The sequence below is a fragment of the Falco peregrinus genome, chromosome 4 (assembly GCF_023634155.1).
Source record: "Falco peregrinus isolate bFalPer1 chromosome 4, bFalPer1.pri, whole genome shotgun sequence".
Taxonomy (NCBI): Eukaryota; Metazoa; Chordata; class Aves; order Falconiformes; family Falconidae; genus Falco; species Falco peregrinus.
The window spans coordinates 104,906,715-104,931,764 of record NC_073724.1 but is presented as its reverse complement, the minus strand read 5'-3'; the positions used below and the strand labels follow the sequence as shown (position 1 = coordinate 104,931,764).

The 25,050-nt window shown below is 38.3% G+C and overlaps 1 protein-coding gene across 1 annotated transcript in view; it reads right to left on the bottom strand.

Annotated features, from left to right (window-relative positions):
* Window positions 1-2,566: 2,566 nt before the first annotated feature.
* The window catches only part of GUCY1A2 (guanylate cyclase 1 soluble subunit alpha 2), a 177,281-nt gene continuing 154,797 nt past the window's right edge, over window positions 2,567-25,050 (bottom strand). Inside the window, exon 8 of the mRNA XM_055801911.1 lies at window positions 2,567-21,385. Within this exon, the coding sequence (XP_055657886.1) occupies window positions 21,178-21,385 (208 nt within the window). The 3' untranslated portion in view covers window positions 2,567-21,177. The remainder of the gene's footprint in view (window positions 21,386-25,050) is intronic.

Here is a 25,050-nt window from a genome sequence, read left to right as displayed (position 1 = left end):
CTTTATTCAGTATTCTTATCTAATTTTCTCTGCCTCTGTACTGAAATCAAGGTGGGATATTACATGTAAGGAAATAAGCAATCATTTTTGCTTAAAGCTGTTACTGAACATTTCAGACAATGCTGCAGTGCCTGTGCTTCTGGTACTCAGGTAGAATCAACACATGATGGAGTGTTTTCCCCATCAAAATGATGAAAGACCACCAAGTCTTCCTTGTAACACTAATTTGGGCCCATCGTTGGGTCACTTCCTTGGTCCACATGCTCTTTTTTTTCCTAGGAATAGGGAAGGTTCTGTGAAAGATCATATGAAACTTGTTTGTGCTGAGCCATTTCAGCAGAAATCTACCTTTTTGATTTGGCCCCCAATGAAGACTCACCAGATGGCCTTTCCTGCTCCAGCCAATATCCTTTTGAGTCCAAAACCCTTACCTTGCATGCTTGCTCACAGAAGACAGCCCAGCTCTTTTCCCTCAAACCAACTCTGATGTCCAGTCTGTGTATTAACAATGTTTCCGGTGCATTACACTATCTCCTGCTGGTATGACTTTCAGATTCTCTTCCTCCCATTCTTCCCTCAGGCTGCAGATCATCCTTGACTCTCTTCTTCCAGTGCCTCCCATATAAGAATATAAACCCAGATTTTTTCTTGAAAGGTGCATCTACCCAACAACTTGTCTGCAACAATATCTATCAGAAATGATGGATCAAGGGAGAGCATAAGAAAGTATTCCAAGGCCTCTAGCTGGTATACTTGTAGGCTTCTGCAACAAAGGATTAGTGGCTTACTGAGAGAACAATAGCATGCAGTTCAACATGTTTAAAATCAGCTGATGAATCTACCCTCCATCAGCTTTTCTAATTGCTTCTATTTTAGTCTCTGAAACGTTCTGTTGGCACTGAGAGCCACAATTTGATTACACACTGTATGAAAAAAAGTACTTTCTCTTGCATTACTTGCTATTAATCTGTTGTCTGTAACCTCATTAAATGCCCTCTAATTCTGCCATTGTAAGAAACATAGAATAATAACTTTCTATCCCCTTTCACCGTAGTATTCAGAGATCTTTATCATAGCTATGTCTTTTCAAACCTGAGCAAATCTTGCCTATTTAATTTCTTGAAGATATGCAACAGCTTTCATAACTGTTGTTCTTGTTGTCTGTACCTTTTTTCATTCCTGTTGTATCATTCTGTGCTGGAATTATCTGGACTGCATATGGGCATTAAGATGAAGGCATCCATTATATTCATACAGTCACAAAAGTGAGCTTTACTGGACAAAGCAAGGTATCAAAATGAAGCGTTACATTAACAGAAGAGTAACTCTCCCAGCTAAAAGACTCTTAGAATTGTCTTTATTAAAATTTCCTGTTGACACACAGTATTCCCAAATCTGTGGGAATATTATTGTGGATCAGAACTGACTCCCACATACCAGAGTTATTCAAATCTCCAGCTCAACATTCTAGAATAATTTTCTGAAATAATTTTGAAGACAGGGACCGGCAAATTATCAGTGTCTGTCCCTTGGAAAATGTTGACCAGGCTTAAAGCCAGTCATGGCAAGGGCAAAAAATCCCTGAAATTTTAGGATAGGTTAGACCTCCCTTAGCTTTAGCTTTAGCCACATAAAAGCAAGCATTCTGTACAGAAATGCCAGAATCACACTCCCCTGCCAACATTTTAAATTAATTGAAATTCCATTTTCTCCCAGTAACACATTCCACAGAAAAATATTGCAACCAATTCTAGTTAATGGTCTTCTGTAAAAAATAGCAGAGCAGAATGAGTCATGTTCTCAGTTGGGGATATAGAGGAGATGAAGAAGGAATGGAAAAATGGGCAACACGAGCAGCATTTGTAAGGCTGACAATGTTACAGCGTGCCAGCTTCCTTTGTGCTCGCGTTGTTAGCAGTAAGCTAGTGTCCGTATTGCATTGTAATGTCACCCGTCTTCTAACTCTGTTCTTCAGGACTGAAAACTGGTTCTGCTATGTTGTTCTACAGAACCAAGAACTGAATAATCACTGGATTAAATTAGCCGTTATGGTATCACCCAAAACAGATGTTTTCTTTCCAACAATCTGTTAAATTTCTTAAGCAGCTCCAAAAGTTCACTCTTGAACAAAGGCATTAGGAAGGTATTTACATGGCACCGTGTGCGAAAACCAAAGCTTGCATATCAAGGGATATACACAATGTGTATTTAAACATGTAGTGTTTTGTTATTAACATATGTTACTAGTTTATTGTTTAGCAGTACATTTAGATTTGTGTCATAAGGTGAGGTTTGAGAGCTAGGAGTGAAAAGAAGTTATTTTCCACAAATATATTCATTGACTTTTTGGACTGTTTCCATTGAAATGGGTTTTAGTATATTTTAATTCTGCTTTCCATAGGTAAGCTGTCAACAGGAAAAGGGAAAATGTCAATGATTCATCATGACTTTTAATAGACTTTTGCATGATTTATTGATGCAAATATACTGTAAATAACTGCTTGGACATTAAAGGGCAAATGAAATGGGTTTTTTTCTTCAACAGACAATTTGGAAATGAACAGTATAAATAGAACATAGTCATCACTACTTTATTTTATGTCATTCCAATCTACCGTCAATTTCTTTTCAATTCAATACAAATTCAACTTCTTTGTAACCTTGAATACCTAGAAATCTTGCATACTGAAACATGTTATTTACACTGTGTATGGCTCACAAATAATTAGAAATAAAAAGTATACAAAATGATTAAAATTTATCATTACATGAATAGCAGGAAAGATATAGTAGATGTTCTGATTAACTATAAATGCTTACATATTTGTACACATATTTCTAATGTGAAATTGCTAGATGATATATCTGATGATTTTGATCAGGAATACTGGTTCTTATGCCTGCACTACTGGAGAGGAAGCAATATTTCCAGACATAATGAGCCACTGAAGAAACATTTATGAAACTGCATAGGATGAAATGTAGTCATTTTAGAAAACAAAAATAAAATATGTGACATAGTAAAATATAAGCAATTTAATTCATGCCATACAGATACATTGTATATTAAACCAATACTGTAAGATGGCATTGTAAATAAACCATAACAGAGCTATAACATTTTAAAAATAAGCAATTCACATGGCATTTGTATCATAAAATAGCAGATGTACAATATTATTTACATTGCAAACCAAAGAGATCATAACCCCATGAAACCACAGCAAACAAATTGTTCAAGACATTGATCACAGACCTGATTCATAAAATATGTAGGAACATGTGTAGAATGTATGGAAAAAATAAGTCCTTAGATATCTGAAACGCTGCATTAGATACTGGGTATGAGACTCCCATCTACAACTACCCGATGAGGTATGGCTGCAGTACCGCCACCCTTGCTCACAACTTTGCAGGCAGCCTGGCCAAAGCACACTTTGCACGAGGCTCCTGCATCCTTTAAGTTACCTGTTCTCCTGAGCACATGCTGGACTGCAGCCTAAATGGCCCATGTAACTCAGCTTTAAACCCAAATAGGTCAGGGGAACGTGCTGTCTTGCTCCTACATAGAATGTATTACACACTAACGTGCCAGATTATGGTTCTGTTTACAGACTGAGCATTACCCAGCGAACGTAACATTTTGCAGAATCAGACCACTGATGTTTTTTGTACAGCAAGGAGTGTAGGATATGGTTTCAATGCTCTTTGCAGACTTTTAACCCAAACAAGGACTCCTATTTGGTATAATATGAGTCACATGGTTTTGCTTTGCAGGGATTATCAGGAGGTAGGAAGCCTGCAATGGTTTAGAACACAGGGTTTCTGGCACGGCACTACTGACCAAGGTTTTAACTGTGCTGCAACAACCTGCTTTACTTGTGACAACTTAGGACTGCCCCAGATCAGTCCCAATTCACAACAAGTTCTTACCACAAAACCTTGCTGGAAAGTGAACCCTACTTGCCAAGTCCCAGCAGTGTATTTGGGTATCGACCATTTCAGCAGCAAAACTTTAAACAATGGTTATTAAAAAGGACAGTCACCTCCGGCCCCATGGCAGTATTATAGCTACTCAGTACAAAATTTACCTATGGAAACTCAGATACAACTCCTATGAGATGGATGATCAGCGCTGACCACTGTATTTGAATGATGTTAGTTCCACATGTGACGATGGCAAAGAAGGAGATTTAAGAGAACATGAAGTTTGATATATGAGCTCTACCTCACAATCCCCCTCATTTCTCTTCCTTTTTTTTTTTCTTTTTTCTTTTCTTCTTTTCTTACTGTTCCAGATACTTTACATGACACGAGAGAGTAAGTGGTACAAATCATTTACACCTGCCAACATCTGAAATTCCAAATGCTGCAACTTCCATGTTTTGCCTCAGGATTTGCTAGACTGAAATGCATGACCATGTGTCTGCGCTAGCCAAGCAATATGTCAACATGCGTTGTGCCTATATACATCAACTCTACAGCATGAGATGAGTCCAGTGCACTTGCAAAGTTGGTCTGCCCCTAGCAGTAAACCCAACGTATCCATACTAAACTCTTCTCACCTGAGATACAGAATTGTTCTGCACATGCTTAGTGTGGCCTTTTATCCATGATTTCCAGACATCAGGCAGCCCAATTGAAGCTATTGACGTGGTTGAAGACATGTCAAAAAATTCCAGACAAACAGACAAAAAAAGGTATCACTGAAGAGATAAATCAGCTACTCTCTTGCATGGGAAAGCAAGTCCGCAACATACTACCAGGTGCAGTCTCTACATTGCGAGAACTTGACTGCAAAGACATGGACTTAAATTCATTTTTTGCATTTTTGAACGCTGGGAGAATAATAGTCTGGTTGGTATATTGAGCACCCGGCAGTGTAACTGAACCGGTACATTTCATAACATGTTATTGCAGTGCTTAGAAAACCAAGCTCTGTCAATGACCTCCAGTGAATTAGCTACATTTGCGACAATGAAAGTCAGTCTGGATGGACTTGGCAGCTGGACTGCTTGTACTAAGTAATTTAGACAAAGTAACCAGGGAACTATTTTTTACTTTGAAGCTACATCGGCTTCAAATGAAAAAATGTGAGGGACGAAATAAGTATTTTGTGAGCAACTGTTATGTGCATCAGCAAAGTTTAATGAAAAAATAAGATCTTAATAACTTCCCTACTGCAACACTTTTTTTAAACAAATACACACATTTCCTGTCTGTCAGATTTCTGGATTTGTCTTAGTATTCTGTCTTCTTTGATAACCTCTTCAGGGATATAGCTCTGAAATAGAGGTATCCTGTACACAATCAGGAATAAAATGTTTTTCAGTGGAGTTTCTCTGGAGAAAGTTTTTTTTCCTGGATATTGTGTTACTAATATGACAAAAATTAATTCATGTGAGCTACCTACAAGAGGACTAGGTTAAGTAAAGTGAGAACTGTCTTGAAGGAAACCTGTATAATTATTTTTTTTTAAATCTAGATAATTTCTCCATTACAGTAGACTTCCAGACAAAATGGGAAGCAGAAATTAGAACAATATTTTATGAAGACTGATGCCAGTGTCTATGGCAAAGCCTTCATCAAATATCTGTTACAATGACTCAAGAAACTTTGTGAAACTGAGTAAGTAGTGCAAGATCTTCAGAACTTACTCAGCTGAACTTCAAAGGCGTTTTGTTGTTTTGCTGATCACTAATAACTTACAAATGAGATTTTGGATCTATTTATCTCTATGAATCAGGTACTGTGCAAAGGTCACGCACTGAAATAGCTCATTACTCTTCCCTTTCAAATGCATTAATGTGGAATTAGAGTAGGATGGAGCCCACCACAAGTTAACTAGAAGCATGAGGAAAGAGTTTGAATAGAAATGTTACTGTTAGTATTTAGACAACTGTTAGTATTCAGACAAGGCAAAGCTTCTTTGCCTGGTCCTGGTGAAGAACAATAAAACCTATTTTGATTATAAACATTTATATGAATACTAGCCTAAAACTAGAGGCATTGAAATAGAAGATGTATATAGTATATTGTATATTGCTTTTCTTATAGAGTGTACCTTATTTTTCTAATATGGTGACAAACAAGTAAAATCTTTCAGGACAAACTAAAAGGACCTCATTGTAACAAACACCATTATAGCAGGTCACACTATGAAAGCAAGATGGCAAGTCACAATGCAGTGTAGGCATGCCATTAGAAGACAATTTGGAGTACTCTTAGAAGGCTGTTTTATCCTTCTGCTATCTGCTAACAACATGCCTGCATGCGTTTTGTAAAGTTTCTTCTTCTTGTTTGAGGCCTTCAGTGGCTTTGGAAAAAGGGTAAAAAAAGCAAACTCTTTGCCCTCAGTTACACTTTGCAAGAATCTTATCACCAACGCCTACTCAAAAGGAGGCAGAAAGAGAAAATGAAGAAGCTGAACAGAACAAGGCCATTTAACAAATTGTTTCTTCTAAAGAAGGCCCAGGCTATTGGCACTGTTTGTATTTGCTAGAAAAAAGAAGTGGCTTATCAGGATGAGATTCAGAAAAGGCATTAACTGATCTCTCTACAAGATTTACAGCCAGCATCTACTTGTCCATTTCCCAGCAACACATGGAGTAAGACTCCTTACTGTACAGAGGCCTGTGTAAACAGTAACTCACAGAACAGTGATTTTGAAACAAGAAGAATAAACTTTAGACTTTTTTTCAGAAGCTCATAGGGTCACAGCTATCAAGATACACATTCTGTTACCGGAAGAGCAGTACAAATGTTAAAGCTTTTAAGACCGTATGTAGTTCACTGCACACAATTTTCCCATGGCCTACACATATGGCACATCAATTGATTACATAGACTCATTTTCCCGTAGAGGGATTAATACTGAATTCTGCTGTGTTATACTGGTGCTGTGGCCTTGAATAACTTGCTCAATGACACAACACAGGCCTGGTTAGTACATATATTATGCACTTCAACTGCTTGCAGTCAAAGACATAAATGACAGAACCAAACTTTACTGGTTTGTTTTCAAGTAGATAAGTCTTTGGTTAGTAATAAATTCAGTTGGTTTGGGGAAGCAATCATAACTGAAATAGTAATTTTCAACCAGAGGTACTTACTGTAACTTCCAGACCACTAAGACTGCCACAAGAATCCCAATAAAAAAACCTGAAATGCAGCATGAGATAGTTTGTATGGACTCTGCTTCTACTGGCAGGTGGATTCCTTTGCTGAAGAGCTAGGACAAGTTACCAGACTCGATTTCGCAAATAATCCCTTGGTTTCAATGTGGGAAGACCTTGGCTTATATACTTTGCTGAGCTTTTCTGTCCATGCTAGTTCACAGTAAAACTAACCTGCCACATCCCTTCCCAGTAGTCTGCATGCGGATGTTTTAAAATAATGTTCAGATTTACATAGTACTAAAATTAATCTCTTAACCATTATGTTGATAGAAGCGTCCAGGGACACCACCTTACCTCCTCTGCATATTACTAAAATGGAAATATTGTCATTAATTAGATTATCCTTGTATCTGTAAGAAATTTTATACAAACTGTTTCAGTTCACAAACATCACAGTGCTTTAAACACTTACAGAGCTCTAGTATTATTTAATGGCATCTAGTATTATTTTAATGGTAAGCATCCGTCGTTGGCAGTGCAAGGTTGTAATCTTGTTAGTGCAGAATGCTTGTACAAGACTCTTCAGAGAAGCTTTATAGGACACACTAAAACAGTATTACAGAATTACACAAAAAGCATTTGCACCTGGGGAGATTGGTTCATTTTGACAAGAGTGCAGACTTTGATGTGGTCATTCTTAACATTTTAGGAGTACCAGATATTTTTACCCAGCTTGCAAAATAGAGAAATTTGAAACAAGAAAAGCAGCAATTCTCAGCATTCATAAAGCTGAAATTAAAACTGCACTGCACTGAACAGCTCCTTCCCTTTGTTCTGCGCTCATTAAGAAACAGACAACCAATATGTGGCTCATAACTCCTACTAAAAATTCCCACTCCCAAAACTGTGTCATCGTGAACTCCGGTGAACACCCATCTTCCTACAACAATCCAAGATTTTTACTCACACCTACAACTTACCTTCACATATGTCTGGCCCTGTTATTGGAGCTGTTTGTGACCATCTTAGACAGGAATTAGCCCTCAGATTTTACTTTGGCAACACTGAAATTAAAGGGAAAAGTTGAAAGATACAACTCTAAGGCATCAAAGATTAATCATCCTCTAGAGTTACCTGCAGAGGAAATAAAGATAGGCTTTAAAAAATTGCCAGCTAAATCACCAATTTCAGGGCTGCAGCAGGCTCCTGGAAGAAAGGTTTAAACAAGTATCAGAAGGATGAGATTTTCCATTCATGGTTTCACAAATTTCATGGGTTTTCCATTAGATGGGAGAGTCAGGATCACAGTGACAGACAACTGGAAAATTGTTATTAGTTCTTCCAGGAGAGATATTGCATGCAAAGTTCAATTTGTTCTCAAAGGCTTTGGGAAGAGACTGAACTATGACCTGATGGGCTCAAGCTGTGAAGTTCATGCCAATAACACTAGTTTGTTTTTCAAAAGTTTCTCCTAATCATGCATTTATCCCACAAATATATACCTCCAGAAGATTTTTTAGCATTCAGTTCCTCCTCTAAAGTTGGCCATAGGGGCAGAGCAAAGTGGTAAAAGGAATAAAGGGATTATTTGCGGCTGTGAAACATTGGTTGGACTCTCCAGGATAGTCATCTCAAACAGCTTAACATTTGTGTTGCGTGAGTGGATTGCACAAGCAGACTATACACAGCCTTTTCAAAACACTATGGAATCCTGCAAAGGGCAACTGCAGAATTTTAGTAAACTGGGAAAGGTTAAAATCAAATCAAGAAGGAATGTAAAGTCAGTCCTAGTAGTGGAGACCACCATGTTCAGAAAAAAAAGTATTAGTTCTCTTACAATATTCAGCTGAAAAAATCCTGTGTTATTAATCTCTGGACTCTAATGTAAGTGAGTTTTAACAACTAAAAGGATGATGATGACTGTGCCTCTTGCTGAAGATGTATGCATATAACTCCTGATGCTGATTATCCTGACATTTCTATTTCACAACTGAACATTAACCCTGCAATAATAACAGTATACAGTGAATGCCAGATAAATGGTATTGATACTAATTAAAACCTAAAATCAAATGATGACCAAAGGCTTCTGCAAAAACAGAATTTGCAAAAGGACTTCAGCTTATAGGATATCTGAAAGACAATGACTATAAATACAAATATTTTTCACAGTGATTTGATTTGCTGATATAAGTTATTATTTTTACCCTACACCTGTCAGTGCCTCAGATCTGCAATGCAAAGATTGTATAAAAGGTGTGCAGAAAAGACAAATGCTACAGAAAGAATTTCCAAAGGAAGTGGTGAAGGTTATTCCTGAGCTATACGTAGGTCTGCTTCCGAATACAGAAGTAAAAGGAATTACTTAAGTCAGTACAAACTGCATGCAACTACTGCCAGCCCTGTCTTCATGTGAGACCTAACCTTCCAGAACTTTTCACCTTGACCAGACAGGCTGAGGCTCCCTGTCTGCAGTGGACTGCTGCTCTTTCAGGGTCATACACAGTACAGCTGAATTGCTCTGCTACAGAAACTAAGTAACTGAAAGAATGAAAAATAAAGAAGTGGGTTTTTTTGGTTTGTTTTTTTTAAGTCCAGGCAAGTAGCAATACAAATTTGCAAAATCACAGCATAAAAAAGAATTCTTTAAAATGCAAATGTTTGATGCAATGAAAAATAATTATCCACTTTTTAGTAAAGATATGCTGAGGTTTGGAAAGTTGCTTTCACTGTAGCTCTGTTATTAGATTTGGGCTTTGGGAGTTTAGTTTTTATTTTTCAGATGAATAAGTTTAGCAATAAATTATCTCACACACACACACAAAGAAGATAAAAATGTTAAGCTAAAGTCTCTTTTTTTTCAGTATTCAAATAATGGCTTTAACATAATGACTTTCACTGCCTAACCTGATGTACGTGACTTTGAAAGGACTGTGGACAAACTGATTCAGCTGCTAAAGCAGCAACAACGAGCTGGATCTGGAAGGTGAATAAACCAGAAGCAAGGCTAAACCCTGCCATTCTTCCAGTTGGTGACTCAGATTATTTTTAATGTGATTTCATTGGTAACTTGCTTTGAGTTGAGCATTTTTTTGTTGTTTTTTTTTTTTTTTTTCTCCAGATGTTATGATATTTTGATATACCTTCACCTCTGTTATTGCATTCATCCTTTTCTGGCAAGTGTATATTATCTATTTTTAGGTCCATGAGCTACTAATCCAGTTTCTCTGACAACTGCAATTTGTTGGAAGAAATGACTAGTTACATTGTCTCAGAGCTATGAGCCCATTTGAGAAATTAGCTTCTTAGCTGACCTTTAAAGCAAGTGAGAATAATGTGCCTGCAATACCACAGGGTTTGGATTTCATTATCACAGCAGTGTGTGTGAGACGGGATGCCCCTGCTGCACAATTCTGCCTCTCTGTTTTGTTTTCTTGGTAATTACAGAAACTGTTTACTGTACATGGAAAATCTGCAAGTTTTCTTAGCTCTTGAGGACAATACTATTTCTAATTCCTTTTCTCTGGAGAGAGTGACAGTTCATAGAGTGGAGGACTGCATACTATTGCTTCTTCCCAAGAAGTACTTTCCCACAGCCTCCCTAACCACGACTGCAGTGAAAATTGCCACAGATGCCTAAGGATCAGAGTAGCAATTTCAAACAGAAGAGAGACGTATGGGAGCAGTATAGCAGAGTGGCAGCCCCGGTCCTTCCCGCTCGCCTCGCGGTTCAGAGCCTGACCCGAGATCCTGTCAGAGAAACTGGGTACTCCAAGTGCATAACAACACAAGCGCAATTTAGGACAGGTCAGACAGAAGCTTTAGTAGCTTATCGTAGTGAGAGAGCATTCAGCCAGCATCTTCCCCTCTGTTCCCCCGGTTCTTTCCCAAGTGACTGCAGAGACGATATTGTTTCAGGACAATCATTTCAATGTTAAGAAAACCAGATATGCATTCCTGGGAACCAACGGACTCCTTAAGTACCTTGCTAACTGCCACTATTCTGAGAAGGAATCAAGCAGTAAATAACAGGACAATATGGAGAGATGGCTCTTGGTGGAGCCTAAAAGAGTGGCACACCAGTATTACCTTAGACAGAAGTGAGGAGTTGGAAACAATCACAGATTGTTAGCTTTTAGTTGAAAGGAATGTTCCTTTAATCAGGATAAACTTCCTAGCCAGACCACTCAAATATTAATGATTTTACCACCATAACCCTTTGAATCTGTGGTTGGAGCCTGACCCTTGCCCCTGGTGACTTTCTGTGTATGTATGCTGTTCTATCCTATTATATCCTCTCATTCTTACCAGCAGTGGAATCCAACTCACCTACAGTATTGCAGCTTATCAGAACTAGACCTCCACACTGTAGTCACTGGGGAGAGAGAGAAGAGCACATCTAAGGCAGTGGTTTACCTCATCCTTAACACTTTCTGCAGGAATGATCATTCCTTGAGATGCCAGAATGTCTGCACTGACAGTAGAGGGAGCCGACCTGACTAGCTCAGACCAGACAATTTTTAAATACCTAAATGTAGGTTAGCTTCATTTCACTCAATCTTACAGCAATTCCCCAAAACCTTGGTGCTCCAGACATAATGGGACCCAGCACAACCTGGGCAGGGTGAGACATAAGAATACTAAGCAATATTCCAGCATCAAAAACATTAATCACTGCAACTTAGTGAAGTACTAATTTTCTAGCAAGGCAGTATAAATGGCGTGTATTGGGGTGGGAACTTTATCTGGATTGGGCTTTGTTTAGACTTCAGTAAAAGGCACAATGCTGACACACATTAGGAAGTGCATTTAAAGCTTTGCTTTGGGAAGCAAAAAGTCTCCCCAAATACATGCTAAACCAGCTAAGTTAACGTCTAGGCCTTACCTAACACGATCTGCTTGGCATGTCTGCAGAAGGTGGTTGGTGAAACACTGCTCTCTTTGAAATTAACTATAAAGTACTGTTGGTTGAATGTACTTTTCAAAAATCCACATATAGGACTGTTTCTGAAGGAATGGTGTGAACTGTAGATTATGTCATAGACTTTGTATCTTTTTGCTATGGTACAGCAGCTTTCCAAGTTTTCTTTCAGTTTAGGAATCCCGAAACAATATTTATTTACAAAGCAGAAGAGCATCTGTTTTTTTAAAGTGCTAACATTTAAGTACCATATTGCTACACACTTTTCGAAAGACATTCTTACTGTCACCTCCAAATTTCTACCAGTTGGCAAAGTACCTCATTTGTACTGTTTCACATCTAATTTTGCATTCAGTATCAAAACCCATAGAGGGATTCTGAGTCCTACCTCCAGAAAAGTCAAATGATACAAAAAAATGGGACATTCGTCTTTGCATTTTGCATTTAGAATTACTAGACTTTCTTTTTCCCCCACAATTTTTCTCTGCAACTAGAGATTCAACTCTCATTAAAAATACAAAGCAACTTTTCCTCCTCTGAAAACAGTGCACTTCTCATGCAATTCCACTAAAACTCTAAGGACTGTGGACTTTAAAATTCACCCTAATGCCTTGAGAGTTTATGACATTATGTACAGCACTTTTTTGCATTTTGCATCATACCCAGAATACTCTCTGGGTCACCCAGCTTCCAAATACATGAAAGCTGAGAATCAGCAGCACGTCTATGTGCAGCAGCTCTTTCTCACACACATACTTCACTTTCTTCAGATGCTTTCTCTCTGTTAGCCTCTTACCTCTACACTTGCAGGACCTGTGAGAAGTTTCTGGAGAGGAATGTTTACACGCTTAAACACTGGCAAACACATAAAGGTGTAATGAGAAAGTAAATCTTAGACTCAGCTTGACACTACCTCAGTAGATGAGCTAAATTGTCTGGAGTTGGCTGGGCAGTGTTTTATTCCTTAGGATTCCTCAGAATATTGTAAAGGCGGGTAACAAGCCTCATCTCCAGTGAAGATAGGACATTGATGCACTAACAGAAACACATCTGGAAGCACCACCTCAAAAAAAGGTGTAAAAAACTGCACAGATAAGAAACAAGTCCATATTTCATCATCCAGCAGACATTAGCTCTAGGAAAATGCACCTTTACTGCCGGTTGGATATTTAGAATTTGCTTTCATACATGATTATGAACATAATTTCAAAGGAACATAAATCATATGGATTTATAACCTGCATTTCCAAAACTTATTTAGTCATTCAGAACCTCAGAATCATTCAGCAAAGTCAGGTTCAATGTTCAGAAAGAGGTTGTGTTTAAGCAGAGAAAATGGGATTGTGAAGTTTGAAAATTTTACATCTTCCTTCTTAGTAAATGTAAATAACCAAATACCCTGAACCTGTAGAGCTTAAGCATAGTTTCAGAATGATTTCAACAATCTGAAATGTCATAGAAACTTTTAAAATAAATATACCTGTCTGCACCTCTTTTCTCTTTTCCATATGATCTGTTCCCTCAAGCAATGGCTCACTTTATAAAAAAAACTCTCCTTGATAGTTATTTTTTCCTAGCCATGTTCTTCTGCAATAAGTTCATAAACTCTGATACTGATTTAACTGTATGTTCCAGTTTCATTAGGGAAAGAAAATATAATACCTTAGAGGTATACTGGTAATAAAGAAATGCTGAAATGGATTAAACAGTATTCCTCACCTCTGGGTATTAATCCATTTTAGCACCTATTCACTGTTGTGTATAAAGCAGAAATTATGCATTATATATACCTGCCTGTTTTATTGCTCATATTTATAATTCCTGGGTATATCTTACATATGTTACTGGTACTGTTGTTCTAGGATGGGAGACTAGTCTTACTCAGTGGGCAGTCTTTTAAATACTCTGTTTACAACTAAAACTCTTTTCTAATTCTGGTCTCTAGTTCTGGTTTTGCTCTTCCATATTTAAGTAAGCAGCAACATGCATTTTTATAAAACTGACAAAAAGACAACACCTGACAAAATCAAATTGTTTCACTGCATACTCTTCTCCTATGGGGAAGAGGATGGAAGGACAAACAATAGATGACAGGGTGTTATTTTGCCATTTAATGTTCTGCTAAAAGGCAGTTTCTTAAGATGACAGGTGGTGTACAAGATTCTACGCAGAACACACTAGCATGGCTTTACTTATTGCTTCAAGAGTAGTCTTTAGGGAGTACTGCTAGGGAATAATTATCTAGAAAACAAATAGTTCAATGTGAGACCTTCTGCTAACGGAAAGTTAATTTTGGGCCTACAAATTCACCAAAACATTAAAAATGTACATTACTGATAAACTGGCAACTATCTTTCTGCTGTTTAGAATTTATGTATTTTCTTACCATCTTTACTACAGGATAACTAACAAAGGCTTATGTAGGCATTCTGGCATATAGTTCAGGTGAAGGTGGCACAAAGGTTTTGCATAATTGTTCTAGGACCTCAAAGCTCAAAATCTGTTCTAAATCACAGTCCTAACGGCATCCAGGAGTTGTGATTGGCAGTGCTGTTACCATATGTAAAGGGTTCAGACATCAGAAGGAAGAGATTTCCAGAACTACAGTAGTGCCCATTCTTGACAGTCACCATGGCTACTGTACCAAACCTTTATTTATTGTGAAATGTGCTTGTCTATCCCTGTGCAACTTAGTTGGATCCAATTTATTTTGGCCAATGCAAAACTCTGAAAAGTAGCAAGACTACAAGATTTGAGACACAACACTTGGGCTGGGAAGAGCTTAATTCAGTGGGATCAATCTCACTTATCTTGGTCATCTTAAAAGTAGATGTCTAGTCTAAGTTTGCCATCTGTGGTCACTGAGAAAAGGTCACTGAGGAAAACACTCGGGAATTTAGGCAGCCTCATGCTGTGTCTACAGCAGAGGGGACAAGTGCCTGAAGCACTTACTTGCCCCCCAGTCTTCAGAGGAAACTTGATTCTTGGAATGCTAAAGCCAAAGTGCGCCAGAGAGCTGAAGGCAGAAGTGAGCACTGCTGCAGCAGAGGCAGTGTCCCTCTTGACGCCCTTTCACTCTGTTGTCTCCCTGTTAGCCATAAGGCAGGGAAAAGCCACAAAGCAGGGAAGACACTTAGTTTTCTGAAATCCTGCGTCTTCTTTTTTTTGCCCAAAATAAAATATGTTCAGCCTCACTCTGCCTTTAGAAATTAAATCCCAGGAGCAAACAGCTGGTTTAACATCTGCCTCCACTTACCCTTTTGTTAAGGCTGCCAGCAAAGGTGCCACTTTGCATCACTCAATGTATTGGCCTCTCTAATGTGAACCGCAGCCCACAGGGACGGAGACTGAGATGCCTCATGCTGTTTTTCAGAGGCCATTTTGTTGCTATAGTGACACAGTGATACTAACCTGGACCACAGATAACTGGAGGTCAACCTTTCTAAACCAGAGGAACAAGTAAGCATCTGCAGAGGTGAATGATCTATTGCCTGTGACTGAACTGTTATGCTCCCCAGTTTCACTCTTTTGCTTGCTTTCATGCATGATTAATAGCCAAGACATAAAAGATCAATCATGTATATGAGGTTAAACAGTTTACAGATTTTTGTTGTATGGCTGCTCATGCATTGCAAATTAATAACATTGTTAAGGAGTAACTCCTAGCTGCACTGATAAATTTAATGCTTGGGAAAGTTAAAAACATGCCATGGACTATTAATGTACTGACTTCTCTACCCAAATCCACCAATTAGAACTTGCACTGCAGTCTCCTTCTTTTCTAAGGATGTGAGTGCCTGCCATGTCACTGTAGCAGTTTTGTCTTTACTGCAAAGAAGAGTAAGATCAGCCCTTTTTTTAATCCCAGTTACTCTTGTAAAAGCCATGTCAACAACAGGTGCTCATATGAACAGTATTATTGGAATTATTCACTATCTGTGTCACATACAGGATGCTATGGGAAGAAAAGTGAAGGTCATTTGAAAAGCAGAAGCCTGACCAAGAGCAGGAAATAAATGCAAGGTGATGGAATTATGAACAGTAGCAGGAACTGATCAACTCCTGTCTGTTGTGTCTCCTGCACACTCAGCATCTTCAGTTCATCCACAGCCTCTACTGTCACTGGCACCCCCAATGCCAGTAAAGTGCTACGAATAGTGTAATACCTTGAAGGAAGGGAACGAACCATTTCTGAGTTTGACAAGCCTTTTTATGCTTCTTGTTTTGTTGCTAATTTAAGCATGTTGCTGTTTCTGATATTACACATACATAATTTTGGAAAAGATCACCAGAACCCAAAAATGAAGGCAGAAGCTCTGAGACTGCACTAGGACAGGGAATTAGCTCTCCTCAGTGAGCTCTAAGAACTCAGCAGAGGTGAGGTAGTGGCCAGAGACTGAAAGAGGAAACCCCAAAAAATTACATAAATTTGCTATGCTGCTTGCTGTAGGATTGCAGACTTCTTGGCAGGACAGTTTGCATAAAGCATGCAAGTGTGACAGCTTACGGCAGCCGAAGAATCTGAAAGCTGTCCAGCAGTTAAACTTGCCCCGACAACTGATGCAGGTTTCATACTCATTTGCAATTCAACACAGCAGTTTGGGGTGTTTGGTTGTTTTTGGGTTTTGGGGTTTTTTTTTTCCCCCATTAATTTTTAAATCATCTGGGAGAAGGATCTATTCATAGGAAGAAATGCACAATGTGAAATTAGTTAGCAGAGTTTAAGCCTCGGTGCAGTGTTGATACTTCTAAATGCATGCAACATGTTATGGTTCTGCACTGCTTGCTTTATACAGAAAAAAATGAAAAAGGGATGTTAATAGAAAACATATAAAAAGTGGTTATATACATGATACTGCTGTTGGGCTTGGTAGGGAACACCGTAGGCACAGGAGGAGATAGCATTGTGAAATGGCATATGAACACACATGAACTGAAGTAGGACCTGCTAATGGCTCAACTACAAGGATTTAGTTCTCGGAATAGGCAATTCCCATACAAGATTTCCAAGGTTTCAAAAGCTTTGGTTTTCTGTTTGTACAGGCATGTTTCCAGGCTCCAAAACGTCTTTCCAAACAGACTCAGATCTGAAACTGGATGTGGGAATGCGCAGTGAAGCCAAAACCACAACCAGTTAATGGCTATTGGCTCTTTGGAATTGGAAAAGAAATATCCTGTGGGACCTTGCAAAAACCCACACTTTGAGAGCCCTGGGTTAGAAGCAATTCTCCCATGCAAAGGCTTTTGTCTTTGAATGGAAGATATTATCAGAGTGATGCAGAACAAAATTTGTCCACCATTCTACCACTTCCATCACCATTTCCTTCCTTCTCTGAGTTCCTGATCTCTATGCACTGCATCACAGAGGAGTCTGTGTGATGGGGACCTTCAAACAGATAGAAAAATCTGACACAAGAGTTGTAAAAAGCACTCTGGGGGGAATGACTGTTGCCTTTGTTTACTTAGGCTTCATGACTTTTGTACAAGTAGTTGGCCACTGGGTCCACCTCTGTGGTCAGTCCATGGTCTCTGGTCCCTCTGACAATGGAGTAGAGGGAAGCTGCATGGAACAAGTAAGCATCAGAGAAACCAATGACTCCAGGTATGGTCTTCCCATCATCCTTCCTCTGCCTTGTACAGGCAATATACAGTAGATCTCCTCCCTCTATCTTCAGAGAGGACGGATTTGTTTTGTACAGAAACTCAAAGACAGCAGATGTTGCTACTTGCAGCTATGTGAAGAAACACAGGCATGTAAATTCTTAATCAGAGGAACAAAAGTTCATCTGTTTTATAAGAAGGAAAATATTAGAAGAAAATTCCATCTATAGTATGTGATTTCTGTATCCACTTTGTCACCTTATCATCCCAAGGTATAAAAACTCTTGAGAACCTTTTCATTTATGAAGACAATGCCAGGCAAATAAGACCATTTTCCCTATTACTAAAAGAGTTAAGGAAATGTTGAGTCTGGCTACCATCTAATTGACTTCAGAGCATCAACCTTGATAATAATTTTCATTTCACGTCACAAAGGTGTCCAACATAACAGACTTGCAACCTAATACTGAAGGCCACAGATGCAACTACTAAGTTAAAGAGTGCTGAGATTTCATTTTACATTTTCCTCACACTGAGACAGAAAAATGTCCCTACACTTTTTTTATTAACTTCCCTTGTCATAACACAGAAACCAATAACACAATACTTTGCATCAGTGCTGAAGTTCTGGATGTGTTACCTTTACGTAAGCTTATAAAAAGCAAAGACTATACATTCTTATCCAGTAAATCTATTCTAATTTGGGGAGCTAGATGATTTATTTGCAAACATTGTCATTGTCTCCATGGTGATGCCGACACTATTTTTCAGGTTTTGCACTGATCTCTACAATTATAAATTTCCTTATAGAATAAACAGTCTCTGAGAAGATGAGGATGGTAATACAAATTTTTTTAGATTGCTTCTCCAATTTGCTAGTAGAATTATCATTTATCCATCATTTCTCATGAAAATACTACCAGAGATCTACGAAGATCAGCCACAGAATTAATTTAGACATTCCCTATCAACAACGGTGAGAGAGAAGTTATTGAGTTACAAGCTCTTGGTCTGAACCTCTACAATTGTTCTCTTTACACAGGACTATGGGTGGTGAGAAAAGAGTTTGGCTAGAGAGATTTGTACTCTGACATCAGCATCTACTGAACAATGAGGATGTGCCAGTGAAGTCAGAATGAATTCTTAACCTATTGATAGTTATCTGAAAAATTTTCACTCTAGGAAACTAGGTAATGACATCAAAACCAAGCTTTGTTAGCTAGGACGTGGTGTTCCTCTTCAGTGGTGAAACATGAACTTTGTTCTTCTATGATCCTTGCATGTCTCGCTGGTGTTCCCAGGGAAAAAAAAAGCATGCTACATCCTGTATATGTGCAAACTAATGGCTATAGGCTAAACCTTGTTGTCCTATGCAAAAAAATCTCAGATCTGTAGTCTGGATGGAAATTCTTAACTTCAAGTTTTTTAAGTCATTTTTCAGATAGGCCATAGAGCTGCAGATGCTGTTTATCAGGGTAGATAAAAGATTAACTCCTCCAATCCCAAGGATGCTCTAATATCAATGGAAGAATAACATCAGTGTTCCTCTAGAAAGTGAGGGAATTTCCATTTAAGTAAGTTTCTGGGCTAATTCCCATGCATCTATCCTCTTCAAGCAAGAAGAAAAACACCCCTGCATAGTAAGTTCAGATGTCCTCTAAATTCTGTATAGGTTCAAGATAGTCCTTTCTCACCCAGAAAGGCTTCATGGAAAGGAAGCCTGAAACATGTTCAGCACGGCCTAGTGCTGCCATGCTGACTTGTTCCCACTCTAACATGAGCTACTGATCAAAGGGAAGAAATACAGCACTGTCATTCCTTCCATGCGGTGAAAGTTATTTACTTATTTTCAAAAAGCCACCTCAATTTATGACTACTAAACCCATAAGTAAACTCTAATTTCTGGTCTGGATTACAGAAATACAGAGCTTCTCATGCTTTCTAGCACTGTTGAGAGTCTTATCTTTGATTTCAGTGAGCCTTGATCAGGCCCACACACAGCTAAGCCACTCTGGAATCACTGCACAAGTGTTAACTAACAATCTGCAACAGCAGAACATCAGCCTGCTTCAGTACCACCCTAACAGAGGTACACCTGCAGAGGTAAACTGACTGCCATTATTTTTGAAAAGGAAAACCTGAGAAATAAACAATGCCCCAAAATGTGCTTATTAGGGGACAGATAACCATCTTGTTTCAATTGGATTCATCGAAGACAATGAAGATATAATAATTTTCAACAGCTAAGAATTAGCCTTTTTTTTTAAAAAAAAAAAAATGACATGTGCTCATCCAGATCTTGAGCTTCCATTTGCATTAAACCTGGGAAAGTATTGTCTTTCCCTTTTCAGTGTTTTTTTCATCTACATTAGATAAAGCAGGGGACCTTTCAACCAATCCAGCAATAGAGGAAATTTCCAGATGAATAATCATTAATAGCAGATAGGATTTTCAATAATAGAACTGGAGTAGGAGCACAAGTCCTATTAAAAATATGTGGAAAACCACTCTCCAGAGAGCTTCCAGCACCTGCTGGAGTTCCTCAGAATACATTTTGACAAGATCAAATTTTTTAAAAACGCCCAGGACTTCTACCAAAAATCACTTTGGATGATAATTTTGTGGGAAGCAAGCCCCACTGAACAGAACTTCTCTGTTTGCCAATACATTCTAAACTTTGTCTGCATTGTCCTGGAAGGACTGGACATACAGCACTGTAGGACAAATACTGAACATTATTTTATATAAGCAAGTCAATGCTCATCTAAAGCTTTAGCATAAACATCAGGTAAAGAGATTTACCAAAGTGTTTCTTACTGTAAAATATCAATATTTTTGTTGCCAAAAAAGTCAAAAAATGACTTTTTCCCACTTGTATAACAATAAGGTCTGATAGGTAGAATGTATGAAATATACAGTAGCTTCTTCTGAAAAGCTATCTAAGCTCACTCAGCTTACAGTATGTGGAATGTAATTATCCAGAAAGTGAAATATGTATAAAAATAGGTAAAATTCCTACAATATTTGTATTGAATTATAATTCCTCCTGCCAGGAAGGTTACAACAGGTCTACAGTATATGTATGAAATGTTTTTTTCATAAAGTTAAAAAACATCATTACCTTACTGAAGAACACATTAAATGTAGGAATGCATAATCAGAACTGACTCTCAATTCTGCTTAGCTGGTGCAAATCTACAGAGAACCATCATCCTTTCTGCACAAAACAATACCAACCTCTAATTTGAGAGTTGGGATTTTTTTTTTTTTGTTTGCCATAGAGGGGCCAGACTGAAGTTTATGAAAGAAATTCCTCTGGAAGTGGAAGTACATTGTTTAATTTTTTTTTTCCCTATCTCCACTTTGTTTACTGACACCAGTCACCCATCTTTAAAAATGATTATTGCCTGACATTACACGGAGCTTTTACTGCTTGTTCAGAACAAAGCAGCAAAATAGAAAGAACCTCCAACTCCCCTGTCATGACCCAGTTCTGGGCTTGTGCTTTTTTGACAAGTCTTTGATCTGCAGCAGGCCTCATAGGCTAGTCTCCCGGAGGAACATGGTGCCAATGTTATAAGAAACCTTTCTCACTCTGGCAGATGTGATGGAGGGTTTTGGTGGCTTCTGACCACTTCTGACCTCGAGGAAGTAACAGATCCCAGGAATTTCCTTTGGAAAGTTTTCTGGAAGCTCTTCACGGGAACGAGGGATAAAAATAAAATGTTCTTCCTTTTTCAACAGCCTAGGAAAAAAAAACCAAAACAGAGGGATATATAAAAACTGTAAAACACAGTCCAGAAACATCTTTTTGGAACAGATTGAGCCTATGTAGTCTCTAATAAAATATTAGGTTAAAGTATTATGCAGCATCTAAAAAAATCCTAAACCAGGATTATCAGCTGATATCTTTTAACTTAGCATCATCAACTTCAAGGAGCTCTGTTAACTGAGGTCAGCTGAGAAGATGGCCCAAATAAACACATTCTCTGAAAAGCAGTGTCAGCATTCAGAAAGTCATGTACCAGAAAAGGAATGAAAATCATAATAAAGATCATTATCCTTAACGTTTCGTTTGGCTCACTTAAAACACTCCAGTCTGGCCAGTTGTGCAGTGATGACTACCACCAGGTCTCCTGCTGGAAAGTAGGTAAGAAGGTGACAGTGCTTGGAAGCTCTCACAGGTAGAAGCAGGGCAGTCAGTTTGTGGCCTTCTTGTACTCGGTAGTATTGTATTTCATAAATCAGGTTCAAATACAGCAAACCAAGCTTCAACAAAAAACTGAACCAAATCTGACACTATTCATCAAAAGTACCCATGGGTTTACTCTAGGCCACCTGGTTGGGGTCAAAAAGGGATACAGGTTCATGGGAACCAAGAAACCATCCTCTAGGCATGCCCACACAAGTGGTACAACATCATAGACCTGACTATACTGCCTTTTGCATTTGTTGTCTTCCTCCACAGTGGAGAAATCTCTGTCTGGCTAGATCTGAAAGTTCCGGGCCTCTTTATCAAGTATCCTCCCTGAAACTAGTTGGACTTCTAAAAAAAGGAAATTAACTCTATCCATTTTGATTCCAGTAAAAAATTAAGTTGGGGTATTCAGTCCCTTGCAGCACTGAAAAGAGCAGTTTTGAGGTAATGGTAAATTCTGAGCACAGATATACGAAAGCATTCTTCATCTTTGCCCCTCCCAAAATATTCATTCCTTCTCTCAATCAATTTGAAACTCAAAAGCATCAGGGGAAAGAACCTCATTAGCTTCAGTGGATTTTCTAACAGGTTGTTTATTTAATGTATCTAAAGCTGATTTCTGGTAAATCAATTAATGATTCCTGTTGCCAGGAGAATTTTCCAGGATTCTCAGCACATGTAATGGCACTTCCTTTACTGAGTATTTTTCCTGGGTTTTGGCTGAGACAATCTGTGTGAATTCACTGAAATATAAAGGCATTTTCTTCCCAGCTTTTAAGTAATCAGTTGGTTAAGAATCCAACAATGTTTCCGCCTTTGAACTTCTGTGGTGGTCTTTGTTTAGCATGTGGTTTGAATGTCATAATCTATTTTCCAGACTGTCAATTTTATGATCAAAATAATGTAATCTTTTCTAAATTGCGCAAGAGTTTGCAGAAGCCTCTACAGAGAAGCTTGTTTCTTTTAATTTCTGCAATGCTTACAGTAAATATCTTGAGATTTAAAACTACAGGCTTAATACACTGAAATAACTCTTTGCTGCTTCCCAAACTAGATTTCTGCAAGCAACTGTTGAACTCTTAGAACTTTCTGAGTTAAAACTGTAAGTTTTTGCTGCAGTAATTGTTCCCCAAATTGACTTCACTACGGAGCATCTGGCCTTGCTAAAAATCAATAGTTTCCTTCTCAGAGCCACTATTATCTAATTGTAATTACAGTCATACAAGTCTGAAACTGTAATATATATATTATTTGATTCAGTTCAGGGCTGGCACTGAGTTTACTTCATAATTCGCATTATTTTCCTCATAGAACAAAAGTGCAAGTTATTAATTAAAGACCTTACTTCCACTTGTTTTGTGAATTGTAACTTGCAATGAAATGCTCCAGGAGTGATGGGTGACTAACTCATGAGTCCTTGGAAATTCCTCCGCTGCTGTGGCTTGTGATAAGACTCCACATCCCTATATTAGGTGCACTGTTTGAATCAGCCTCTCACTCTCAGAAATTGCATAGATGACCTTTATTGGGATAACATTTCGGCTTCCAAGCAAGTATGGCAGGAAACCTCCTTTACCAAATGCTAATGGAAGCTACTTATGATCGTATTCTATCCTACTTACTTTCATTTATACTTTTAAGAAAAAAAAAAATTGCTGGCTTTTGTAATAATACTATTAGAAAGACTTTGATCAGGACAAAAATGGCCTCTTAGCATTCTTCTAAAGAAAAAGTTCTTCAAATTCCTTAAATATATTGGTGTCCTGACACTTGGTTTCCCAGGCTGAGAATGAGATCACAGTTCAGAAATTGCCTCTGATTTCTTATAGCTTTGTGTATACACTAAAGAAGTTATTTGCTAATACTCAGTGTTTAGCAGTGAGGACATTTTTCTGCAGGAATGTTCCCTCCTATATTTAGGTCATTCATGATGTTAAAAAGAAAACAGTAGCAGCCGATGGCCATGGCTCAGATCTACAGTCTTTTCTAGGTTGCTTGTCTTCCTTTTCATGGGTACAAAGAACTCCAAAAGATACTTCTGCTGAGCAGGTGAATGAATAGTGCAGACTTCAGCGAGGGCAAGGCCAAGCCACACAATCAGTTTTGCATTTCACCTCTCGCTCAGTGGAAGAGCCTGTGTAAAACCTTTTAGGTCTGGAAAGTTTCCTGGGTGGTAGCAGCCATTTCTGGTTGTTTGTCTCGCCTTGTGGACCATTCTCAGAGCATTTTGTTGTGACCTGTTGTGGAAGACTGAGAGCACAATCTGTTCTTCACTTCAGGAAATTATATGGCAGCTTAAACTCTACATAACATGTCCCCAGATTGTCCAATAGTCAGAGAGTTTAAGCTGAAATTATACAGTCTGCAGCTCAGGAATATGCATATAACAACTAGTTTGAAAAGATTCCAAAGCATTTATCTAAGCGGCATTTCCTGCATCACTTCTGTGTATTTCCCTTAAGAGCACTATTGCAAAGGATATTTTTATAGTAGGTCATTTACAGGTTCAAAACTCTGGGTTCCACTGAAGTGGCTGGATATACAATTTACAATTCAGTGCTTAAATTGTGAGGGTTGGGCTACTCAAGCTTTCCTATAAATCGCCTGGGACTAGGTCTACCCTCAACTTGTCTTCTTAGTTGCTGTTTCAGGGGAGGAAGAATTTCTTAAACACCGATTTGTGGTTGATTAACTTCAACAGATTCCCCTCCTAACATGAAATCTTCCAAAACTGTTTAAATTCTTATTCTGCCCCTTCCCTGGTGGAAATGCTGTTGTTTTCAGACAAGAAGAGATGGTATCTGAGAATTATTCTATTGATTTCTTTCATTTTCAGTTCCTTCATTAAAAAAAAAAAAAAAAAAGGTGTTAGTATGGGAACAGAAAATGTGGTTATCTTCTAGTGGAAACAAGAAACATTCCAAGGTCAGGAGGTCTGTGTGTGAATGAAAATTGGGATCATATCTAGCAGGAACCCTGAAGAAGCTTTTAAAAGCTGTAGCTCTTTTGCACAGATGAAATGATAGGGTAATTATATTTCAAACTATTTTGGCAAAAAACAGTCATGTATTCATCACAGTTCCTATATACAGAAAACGAACCAACACAGATTTGTTACTACAGAATTATTTCTTGCAGGGCCCTCCATGCTAAGTGCATGCTTTCCACAATTATTCTTACTCTCTCCATGGCCATTAGAAAGCAGTATCACC